The sequence below is a fragment of the Polyodon spathula genome, chromosome 14 (assembly GCF_017654505.1).
Source record: "Polyodon spathula isolate WHYD16114869_AA chromosome 14, ASM1765450v1, whole genome shotgun sequence".
NCBI lineage: Eukaryota > Metazoa > Chordata > Actinopteri > Acipenseriformes > Polyodontidae > Polyodon > Polyodon spathula.
This window is the reverse complement of record NC_054547.1, coordinates 15,497,101-15,509,602: the sequence shown is the minus strand read 5'-3', so window position 1 is coordinate 15,509,602 and position 12,502 is coordinate 15,497,101. Positions and strand designations below refer to the sequence as shown.

General features: G+C 37.5%; 1 protein-coding gene across 4 annotated transcripts in view; it reads right to left on the bottom strand.

Annotated features, from left to right (window-relative positions):
- Positions 1-12,502, bottom strand: part of LOC121327326 (breast cancer anti-estrogen resistance protein 3 homolog) — an 82,109-nt gene that overhangs the window by 37,189 nt on the left and 32,418 nt on the right. For 2 of the 4 annotated variants that reach the window (XM_041271285.1, XM_041271284.1), the window contains exon 4: positions 5,331-5,649. In XM_041271285.1, coding sequence (XP_041127219.1) covers positions 5,331-5,649 — 319 coding nt within the window. Of the gene's footprint in view, positions 1-5,330; positions 5,650-11,723; positions 11,976-12,502 lie in introns of those variants that run through there. The other 2 variants (XM_041271286.1, XM_041271287.1) reach the window with 2 other exon arrangements.

Sequence of the window (12,502 nt, the reverse complement as noted above, 5' to 3'; positions counted from 1 at the left end):
GAACTTCCTAGCCGACAGGAAATATTGCAGGACATGATGCATTAAGTTTGCAACAGGGAAGGGGCACGCATTGTATGACCACAGGGAAAAATAGCCAAGAAAGTATGCAGATAGCATTCATGTGAAAATAAACATTTTCTTTTTTCATAATAAAAGGATCTTGCTTTATATAAACAGGGCAAAACAGGAATGATCTTGGGTTTCCACGAATAACTGTTAATAATCAGTATTTTAAGGATAAGTTGGGGTTATGGGTAATAAAATACAAAAATTATTATTTACTTAATATCTTACAACAGTCATGACCACTGGAAAGTTTGCCTCCCTGTGTTCCTGGCTACCAAATGTTTCTCTAGAAATCTCACAGCCCGATTTAAGATCTTTGCACCATCGTTCCTTCTGCAGTTGCCCACACTGCTCTGCACATGGCAGGGCTTCTGTTTCAATTATGTATGGAACAATTACAGTTAAGTTGCCAACTGCAGTGGGAATTATTGTTTTATGCTGTTGCAACAATTACATGAACTATCAACAGAGAGTCAAGGAGTTTGTGGTTTTAACTTGCTAATTGCATCATTTTTGTGAAAGAAAACTAAAACTGCTCATGTTATATCGGAAGTAAATGTAGGCCCACTTTAAGTAGTACTTAAATAATGAAAGCCAGTTGCATTTTGGAGTAAAGGCCTTGATTAATGCTAATAATTTGACCTCCGAATTTATCATTTACTTGTCAAGTTTTAGTACTGAGAGACGTAATTATTGGTAAATTTCAGAAGTCACTGTTTGGAAACGGAGATACCCAGGAGCTCTGACAAAAGGCTTATAAAGTCTGTCAGCATTATTTTATGCGGTCTGGGTTCCACAAAGACCACAGCTTGCAGTGGAGTCTTCTGATCTGAAAACAGTGTGAGAGCTGCAGGTTTCACATTCTTCTCTTCAGTTTCTAAACCTTTATTGAAAGCGTGCACTGAGGATTGAATTGTTTTTATGCAGCTACCAAGTTCCCTCTACTGCGAGAAAAAGTAAACTTCAGAACGGGATGTTAGATATCAGCAGCTGTTATTAAAAGCAGCATAAATCACCCAAAGAGAGAGGCTGACCCCAGCACAGCAGCATCACACGCTTCGGTGAACCTACCTCAATGGAGCGTCCAATAGAGGAGAAAGATAACCACTGAAACAACATTTTGACAACCCAGACAAGAGAAAAGATCACATAATAGTGTGAATTTCCCAACCATTTTGTGACAAAAATACCAAGGATAGGGATTATTATTGAACTTTTCAAATCAGCAGGCAACACTGACAGGAGCTTTGCAGTTTATGCAGCTGTGACCAATGTTGTTAGGGTGGTAAAGATACAAGATAGGGGGAGCATGTATTTGACCGTAATTCACATTTACTCAGCATTGAAAAAGCATTTGGTGGGCTATATTATTGCCGGGTTTCAGCTTATGGGAAACAACAGAATAAAGGTGACAATAAGGCATTTGTTTCGGTCCCAAATGGATTGAAAAACCAAAACATGAAATTGACACTGTGCCCTTGACAAAGATAATCTGGTCTAGAGCTCTTTTCTGTATTGTTTAACATTGAGCTTAACAGGGATAATTCAGATTTCTAACTGGAGCACACAAAAAACAATCACCTGCTTTTTCACCTTGCATGTTCATTTTTCTTCACAGATACAAGGCTGAAGCCCGTTTTCAGGTACAATGATACAGAGAAGAGCTGTAGACCTGCATTCAATTATTATTATTTTGCATGAAGAGATATTGTCTGCTATCGACAACTATAAAAGGCCTCATACTGTAATTAAGGTATTGCAATATCCGAGAGGCTAGTCAGAAAAATCCAAATGAGTGAGATTTGAAAAAATAAAATAGGAGTAAGATTTGGGAATACTCCATTAAAATGCATGGTCGGTTTTTTTAGGAGTGACATTGCTGCTAAAATTGACATAAATAAATAAATAAATAAGTAATTTTGTGGGTCTCATATCTGTGTCAATGTGCATAACCCAAACACTGTAAGGAGGTATGCCTAGTGAGGGAGTTCTATTAACTAAGGACTCACAGCTTGGCCACCTTATTAGAACACCTTCCCCACATCCCTGTGTTAATTGCTTGTGCATTTCTGACCTATATGTAAAGATGTCCTTGAAATGTAAAATCACATGCAAACCCATCTTCCCAATTTTCAGCTAACCCCTTCTGTATTACAGTTGGTCACCATTACAGTTTTACATTTTAGCCCTTATTGTAGAGAAAAAAAAGAGCTCACTGTTTTTATTCATAAAAGCACTCAGTATTTCAGCAACACAAGCATAACCGATAACCGGATATAGGGCTGTAGTTACATGTTTCACCAAAGCTAACTGGGTGATTATCATGTAAACAGATGATGTAACTATAAAGTGTCAGCAATTCACAATAAAAATTTGCTTTGAGACACAATGTTTCACTTAAGGGGCAATGTTCTTTCATTAGATAAGGCAGAAGACACTAGGAGAGATAAAGTCCTTGATATAGGGTCTTGAGTATTTAATGAACTCCTATTCTTTTGAAAGGAGCAAAAAATACAAGTTTAATGTTACAAAATGAGAAATAAACCACTTGAGATTGTACGAGAGTTGAATTATATTGCTTAGTTGTTTAGTTGGTCCTGGTTTTGTAAACTTACACGGAATTTCCTTTCCAAAAATAAGAGGTAAATAAAGACTGGAGTAAATGCTTTTAAAATAAACCTTTATAGTTTCTTAAAGTTTTACCTCAACAAAACTGATCAGATAAAATTAACTGAGTACGCACAGCAACTGTTATTGTACTATTGTGGTGCTACTATAATTCTGATGAGGTTTTTTTACAACATTGCCAATATACCCTTATTAATAAATATCACAAAAAAAACATGTTTATATTAATCTTTTTCAGCAAAAAAAATACATCACCACTTGACCCAACGTTGAGAAGACTAACTAAAGGTCAAGTTTGTATAGCCCATTCCCACAACCTATTACATTACATTCCAATGACTACGAGCAGGATGTTACAAATTCAACCATAAACAGCTTGTTAATTGACTGCAGATTTGTGAAGAGCCGAGCATCTGAAACTTAAAAGAAAATGTATTCCTTGAACTTGCATCCAAATAGAACCGCATGATGTAAGCCAAATCAATTGGGCTACAGGCTTTACAGAACATCCTTGAGATATTCTTCAAACAAGGAGTTCCTTTACATGCTTATCCAGTGACCTGCATGCCCTGCCAAGTCCGTTTAAGTTTATTAAACATGCCACAGTGATGTGTGACAATACAGCAAGATAAATCTTGCCACTGTAAAAAAAAAAATCTACATCTGTTAATTTAAATTCCTTTATTTATCCAAGTAATGAGAACAAATTAATTAACATATTTCACTGTAAAACCCCCCTGGTCTAAAATGAAAGACAAGTCATTCCCAAAGCTTGAGCTACAAGTTGCTTGGAGAATGTGGTCTGTTTTGATAGAATAAATAGTTTTGTATGTGTCTAACTTTTGTAGGCCAAACCAACAATTTGTGAATTGCAGTGCCGCCCATTTATCAAACCAGTGGGCAAGATATAAAAAGAATATTCTTGTGGTCTAGCTAAAATAATGAAGTGGCAGCACTGATTAAACCAAGAGGAAGCTGTCTAGCTGTATAACTGACCACAACTGCGTCCATCACCCAGAACATTCTGTGACTAAACATATCCACAGACATAAAGGTGGATAATCCCAACTGCAAGTGACAAGCATGTCTAAAAGGTGCATTAGGAAACACCACAGGTGTCTAAGTTTCTATAGTTACTTTGGTTTCAAATTCACTATAGTTACCTCTGTTTCAAGGCTGGAGCAGACAAAGCTTGCCTTTGGCTGCTGTATGCCTCAGATGAACACCTGTAGGCCTCAGAATAAAACCTAGCTGTCCTGTTTTTGCTTCTCAAGTTTTCTCATCTATTCGTCATATTCTGAGCTCTGTGCGTGTTTGCAAAGCGTAGCTGACTGTCCTCTTCAGTGTCAAGCACAAAGAGGTTGATAAAAGCCCCTGCTAGTCTGGAAATCACAGTACAATCTCATGTCACACAGAGTTGCATTGTGTCGTTATGGCAATTCAGGTTTGTTTTTATACGATTAGCAACATGTTGCAACTCTGTTAGGATACAGAACACTGTCTACAGTTTAGTATCCACAGGGTGGGTTTGCAAATAGAAGGAACAATAACATTTAGATTTTCAGGTCATTTTTAATATTTATTGTTTCTTTCTCGGTTTATTATGAGGACCAACATGTTCAAAATGGGCCATTCAGCTCCTGCCTCACAAAAATGTAAAGTTTACACAACATGACCAAGCGAGTACATTCAGAGCAGGGTAAGGATTTAACCCAGAGGAATAGTGCTGGGGGGCAACATCTAATTCAAATTCCAAGTGAATACTTGACTACAACGTGTCATTGAGACAAACCGTCTTCAAGCCAATAAATCTTTGCTATTAAATGTATACAATTGCAAAGGAGAGAGGAACTGCTATTGAAATCGTCGCAGACAACAGTTCTGTTCCAGGTTTACTCTGATATCATCTGCAGGCTACAGGGAAGTTTTGACCTAATGTGAAGGATAAAAATCAAGCCAACTGCAATGAAAGGCAAGTACTAACTCATCCAAACTGATCATATCTGGCTTGCCGTGCCAGACACTTCAACTGTTTATTTCAGACGAGTGCCTGGGGTTGAGTCACAATGAAACAAGCTTCAGAAGGGACATGCAGACACAGAGGAGGCTGCATTAATGTGCTGTACTACAACTGTAAAAAACTGACTTTGACTTGCTGTTTATGAAGAGAGAATTTTGGCAGACAGACATTAAATTGTGAACTGCAAAAAAAAGGTGTTTCATATTCCGATTGAATAGTTCTGAAGCCATAGGTTTCTGAAAAAACATAGCTGACTGGTAGATGAATTGCTATTATAATTTCAAGGGAAGTTGGAATTCATAAATCATACACTGCGGCTTTTTTGTGTTTGGGGACCAGGACTGTGTTTTTGTACATTAAAAATTCGAAACACTTTTTATGTTTATCCTCTGGAGCATGTTTATCCCAGTGTTAAAAAAAACAGAATAAATGAAAAGAAGAACCTGTTTTCCTCATAGATTCCTATAATAAAAAAAAGAGAACTTATGAACAAAATGTTAATGTACATTTCCTGCTTATGTGACTGACCTAATGCGGTGTTACCAGACGTGTGTGACTGAATACCCTGGTTCTAGGTTTATTATTCTCACCTTCCTATAGTGTGAATATTAGTTACCTGAAACACATCCTCGTATCTTCAAATGGGTGCTCCTGAATCACATCATGAAGCAACGGGGTCTTCAGGGGCCTGACCCTGGAGTGTGGCAGCGTGCCCATGTGGCTGTACATGTCACAGGACCGGATGGGGGCTGTGCCCTTCTTCTTCCTGGGAAGGGTGCCATGGATGGAAACCCCCTGGTAGGCATTGGTGCGCGGTTCTGCTGTGTCGGCTCTGCTGCTCAGGAGGTCCATGGAAGAAGCCAGCGAGCACTGCCGGCTCCTATGCATGCTCCTGGGGAGGCTGGCGAACTTCCCTTCAGCCATCATCTTCAGATCTGGAAGAAAATAGCACAGTGTAGGTATTACAAGTGTGCCAGCCAGCCAATATTAGCAAACTTAAGTTATCACTAACTTAACACTCCTGAAATATATATATTGTAAAACAAACAACAGGACGCAAAATAGGAAAAGAAATTCATATACAGTTGTAGTCAAAAAGTTTACATGCCCCAGTGGAAATATATAATTTTGAGAAATTTCTCAAATTGTAAAAAAAAATATTTTGTAGCAAAAGAAAAAAATGTTACAAGAAATAGATGTCTACAATTATTTATTTCAGCAGTTTTTTTTTTTTTTTTTTTTTTTTTTTTTTTTTTAAAAAAGTACCCTGACAAGGAAAATGAAATTAAGATCCAGTTGAGGCACCTTTAGCAATAAAAACCTCTTTTAAGCGATTAGGATATTTGTCAAAGAGCTTCTGGAATGTTTTTTGTTTTAGTGATTTTTAATGATTCTTTAATGCGAAATTGTTCAAGTTCATTCAAATTCCAAGGACTTCTCTTGTGCAGAGCCGCCTTCAACTCATACCAAAGATTCTCAATCAGATTTAATTGGAACTTTGACCAAGCCATTCCAGAACCATGATATTGTTCTTCCTTAACCATTCTGAAATAGATTTTGGTGTGTATTTTGGATAATTGTTGTTTTGGAAGCGGAGGGTTTCGTGTTGTTTTGGAAGCGGATGATTGGCTAATGTCTTTTGGTATGCTATGGAATCCATTTTACCATGTATTGGAACTAAATGCTCTGTGGCATTAGAGGAAAAACAGCCCCATAGAAGGATATTACCACCTCCATGCTTGACAGTAGGTATGGTCTTTTCTTTGTACACCTCTCCAGACTTTCTCCAAACGTAACGACTATCAGTGTGACCAAATAGCTTGATTTTTTTGTTTCATCACGCCACAAAACCTTTAACCAGAACTCATATCCATCGTTCAAATGCCATTTTACAAACTGTGCAGCCAATTCACTTTGACTGTCTTTGGCAGTCAATCTCGGATTGTTATTAACCTTCCTCACAATTCTTCTACTTGTTCTGTCTGGAACCTTTCTTCCAGACAGCGGGAGAGTTGTGATAATAGAAATAATAGTTGAGATAGTTCGGAACTCAAATGCTTGGAACTCTTCTTGTACCCTTCTCCAGCTTTATGACAATAAATCAGTTTCTTCCTAAGGTCTTCAGATAACTCTACTTTTTCCCTTTTTTGACTTATTGGTAATGACAGCAATCATCCTATGCCTAACCCTTTTATACTCTCTAAGAATGTTCACCTACAATCCAGCATTTTCTAGAATTAGGTTCTGCATTATCATATTGAAATTTCTTGCACCATGTAGACAATGCTATCATAGCATCAAAGGGTATTATGACTTTTGAATTAACATTTTTTTGCAAAAACAATTGTGAAATAAGTAATTGTAGATTATAGTCTATTTCTTGTAATTTTTTCCTTATCCGCAAAAGTTTTGCTACAAAAAAAATGTTTCCTAAAATTCTTTATTTGAGAAATTTCTAGAATTTATACATTTCCATTCAGGTATGTAAACTTTTGACTACAACTGTATATCTAGTATTAAAGTATTAAATAAAGTACCAACAGGGTAAATGTAAATTCTTGTCATTTCAGCATTTTAAAATGAGGGTGGCTGCAGATGGAAATAAACAACATTTAAATTTGCATTTTAGATTATGACTGCATTGCTTGGTTGTGCAAACATTTCAGAATTACAAAGTGGCCAGTCAGCAGTGGCATCTCTGAATTCAGGCTAGTTAGCATCATCACAGGAGAGGAGGACACTGCGGGTCTCCAAAGCAAGATTTACAACGTGACTCCCTTGCCTCACAGCCATTTTAAATGTGAAGGTCAAGTGAGCAGTGCAGTAAATTACAAGTCAAGTCAGATACTGCTGACCAGGGGACTGCACTCTTCAAAACTAACACCATGCTATGAACTTGTACAAGCAGACAGAAATCTGGGTGACCCTGCTGGGCTAACCACCTGTGCTCACAAAATAGGAACTGTATACTCTTCAACACTGTGTCCAATTATACTCCCCCTGCTGCGCCCACACAGCCTGGTAGACAGAATGTTAAATGTCAGGGCAGGTGTTAGTTAGCTGCAGGTACACTGTTTAATACACTCTCTTTATCAGACTAAAACACAGCCAAACCTCTGTGAAAGTGAATTTGTGGAGCCATTTACTCTTCTAAAGAGTGGTCAGCAATGGCATTGTTATATGACCAAGTGTACAGTATGCAAAAAGTGCTCACAGAGAAAGTATACAACTGAGCCAAGTACATTAGATACAGAAGCGTGGCATTAACTTTTAGTTTTTCATATGCTCTCCATCATGTTATTTCAAGCACAGCAGTGGGCAGATAATTAGATTTAGTGCGTATCACAAAAAATTGAGTACCGGGTTTGGGGTGGTCTGCAGCTGCTTTTACCCATCTAATCCAGCAGGTGTCACTGGAAAGCAGGGTAGACTACATAACAAAGAATCAAACAGGTGCTGGGAGTTACTACTATAACAACAAAACTATCACTGGGGCCATTTACATGCAAATGGTGATAGTGGTTCAAGGAGACAACTAGAAGACAGCAGGTACAGCTGGGTTCAAATCATTTGACCTCTTTGTGTCTAAATCTAAATCCACTCAACAAGCCACAGCTGACTACTGTATATATTTCAATATTTATGTTCAAATCTATCCTTGGTGTCGGTTTACTATATTCTTCCACAGTTTAGACTCCAGTTTATTTATACCCCCTCCCTTCAAAAAGGTAGCTGTGGGAACAAACGCTTCCTCTCTCCTTGGAACATGCTTTCCATGACGTTAATATTTGCAGCAGTAGGTTTAATATTTGACACATTTGAGCTCTGTGTTAGAAGCAAAAGAGAAATGAAATGTAAAAGTTTAAAATGTGTTTACCTAGAACAAACAGACTTCCAATTTCAAGTATTTTTTTAAGTTTTTGCTGTTGTTTTAAAGTATTTCTTATGTTTTTGCTGTTGTTATTTGGTATTTTCAATATGTTGCACTGTGTATAGTAACTCAACACACTTTGCTACTATGTTTGGCATAATGGTTAAAAGAGTCTCCATACAAACTGCAGCTGCTGTGGAGGAATGCTATTAACTAATTAACCTCCTCTCGGACTGGCTTGAATTGGTGGAACAGAAGGGGTTAATCCTGTATTGTTCTGGTTAATCAAAACAGCTCCTCCACCCTTAGACTCCAACTGAGACAATCTGTGCTGCTTCACTGGTCACTCCAATCGACTCCTAATACCAGATGCACTTACATGGATTAGTGACATCCTTTCCAGAGGACCACGCAGCACTGTCCTGGCTATTATAAAGCCCTAAAGCCTTGCATGCTGGAATTGTAAGCTGAGATTTATATTGAAAGTGTTGTTTACTGCTGTAGATGTTTGGCATAGCTGATATAGTTGAAAAACTACTAGTGTTGCCCACTGTCATTTTAACAGAAATTATAATAAAAATAAATACAACTGGTATTGGAGCATGTTAATAGTAAATTGTAGATACATACAGTGCATAAGGCCACTATTTCACTGTTATCAATTTCAATATTTTTTTAGTGCATGGCACATTGATAATTAAGACTTGCTAAGTGATGTAAACTATTCTACCTGTCCAGGATTAGCTAGAATTATAAAATAATAAAACAATTTCTGACTTCTTATTGTCAGATTTACGTAAAACCCATTCCAATCAACGACTTTCATAAGGTACTATCATATATGCTATAGTGAACAATTTAAGGTCTGCGTTTGAACAGGAAGCCTCCTGTAACCTGGAGCCTTTGTTTTGAACTGCAGGGAGGTGGGCTAAATTCTGCTCCAAAGAAGACTTGTTAATCCATAACTTCAAAACAGTCAACTGATATGATGTGAAGTTGCCAAACGGTTCAGCTAGTGCCTTCAGCAGTGTAGATGAGGTGGCAGAGGCAGCATGGGGAAGAATTCATTTATCCTATACTTTGAAAAACACAAAGGTTTATGTTGTCTACTGCTGTCTACACAATTTTTAAATCATAAATGACCAAACGCTTAGTGACATTAAAAATACAAAACCTTCTCATTTGAAACACAGAAATTGTGATAACCCAGGACACCTCCACCCATCCCCACAAACATCTGAATAATGCAATCCTGTTTGATTAACGTGCACTTGTACTTTCCTTCCAGACAAAGAGAGAACCAGCACAGGGTTAACAGGAAAAAAAGTCCTACTATTGCAGCTAATGAGATCATTTGCAGAGGTGCAGATGCATTATGCATGCAAAATCCATGTCGCACATTCTTAAGCTCTTAATTCTAGAGAGCATCTGTCTGCACAGCTTTGTTTGTGCCTGAATGCAAAGGCATTCTGTGGCGTGAATATCCCTTCTGAGCAAACCAATTAGTCAAATCAGAAAACTAGCGTTTAAATGACGATGGGTTAAAATGACAGAAACCGTAACACGAGACACTGCAAAAAACTCATTTTCAACAGATGAAAGGTTGCAAACCTGCACGTAGTTATTTCCCTGCTATCTTGGGAGCCTGCTTATAATTTGCAGCAGAAGAAGTGATGGGCAGCTTGGTGGAATATCCTGAGTGGTTATCAACTCATGCTTAAACTATTAAACTTATACTTGAAAGGTCTCAATTTAATTAACTCGAACAGGGTTTGCCCTAATCGCAGGAAACGTAACGGGAAGAAATCCACAGATAAACCAGCAAAAAATGTGAAGAGGAAGGAAAAGTGAGTCAGCTTAAACCAGTGAGCCAAATGTGATTGTGTGGGTCCCATACACTGAGACAGCCAGCACAGACAGCCTTCTATTCTGCACACATCACCACAGAACAGGACAAAGATCCCAACTGTCACTGACAGCCCTTATTTTGGGGTCTTTTCTTTGTTAAGACAGGGGAATGATGTCTTGCAAAGTTTGCCTCCACAAACTGTTTTGCTTCCAGCAGTGCTCCTTTCAACCACTTTGAGAGGGGACTAAGTGCTGCTTGACATGTTAATCAGAGGGGTGAAACTTATTAAAAAACTCTGAGCAAAGAGCGATGCAGAAGAAATTAGTCAAACTTTGTCATACCCCCCACCCGGACACACACACACAGTGTTTGTTTTTCTACAGCAATAATGAAATACATAGGAAACTTTACTTTTGCTTTCTTCTTTCCATTCATATACAGTTATTCAGCATTGAAAGAACCTGTATCATAGGATAGTATATATAGTACTGATATATTTAAAATGAGAACGCTTATCGAGCAGGGTTCAAAATGTCTTTTTGAAAATAATGTGACATTTAATGAATTTTATATGTTTTTATTTATTTTACTCTCATATATATATATATATATATATATATATATATATATATATATATATATACACACACACACACACACACACACACACACACACACACACACACACACACACACACACACTAAGGCTTTTAATATTGAAAATGAATTCAGATCATGCATGTGGACATCTGATTAAAAGATGAATCCCATAGTTTATGTTAAATCTCATATGATAATCTACATATAATGTAATATATGCATTTCAACATTACAATTCTGCAATATTTGAGTATCAATTTTAAATCAATTAACTCCCTTAACACATATGTACACATTCCAGCCAGCCTACCACTGCACACATAACTGCTGTGGCATACACATACATTCATACATATTTCAAATACAAAAAAACATATTTACAGTCCTACACAAATCCCTCCTCTTGTATCTAAATTTGATCAACAATTTAAAATCCCTATAATTGTTTTTTTTTTTTTTACTAGTCCTTTTAATTAAGATCAATCTTGTGCCATTTTCTAACTCCAGAATAATTTTCTCAGCTTTGCAATTATAAGCCAAACCTTAACTGAACCAATTAATTTTACAAATCTATTCTCTTTCTCTCACTGCTTCAAACAACTACCGGTACCACACTTCTTCCACATCTCACAATACATGAAACAATTCACAACCAAGCACTACAGATATAGAACGCATTGCAGGCTTACCTATATATCTCAGCTGAACTCTTTTGAAATGAGCAAAGGCTTTTGTTCCTTTAAAATAATGCGTCCCAAAACCAAAACATGCTTTGCAAGGATCCCTGCCAAACCCCTGAACTTTTAACTCTGTTCCCTGTTTCGTGAACTCCAGTAATGCCGAGTGCCAGTACCAGCTCTCCTGTAGTGTGCTGCAGTCTTGAGTACCAGCTCTCCAATAGTGAACCGCACTGCCCTGTGCCCTGCTTCTCAATGCTCTTACCCACACCACACACACCTCTGCTGAGCAGTACAGCTCCACAGTGATGATTTACTACTTCACAGCCCCACCCACTCTCTGACTGTGTGCTATCCAGTCAGACCCTCAGAACCTCCACCCGATATGAAGGCTTATATCACAGAATGCTGTGGTATATCCTGGTTAAGCCACAGATGGATTAAATATGTTTTTAAAATGCTTTAACAATTAACAAACTGGCTTATTTTGCTGCTGACTTTGCAGTAGAAGTGTTTTCTGTTCACAAAGATTTAATTAAATATACTTTGATATAAACGAAACCTTTCTAGACCACTGCACTTTAACAGTCTTGAAAAGGTCCAAGAACATTAGACTAGATGTAATTAATCAAAACCTTTATTATTTAAAAAGTATACAACATAGGGTGAAAGCTTTGTCGGGTCTAGTAAACACTAAAAGGGAAAAGAAACTTCCTTCTGATAGAGGCAGTAAAAGATAAAGGCTTATCATAGAAACTTGTCTAATTTTATTAGTAACACCAATTTAAATA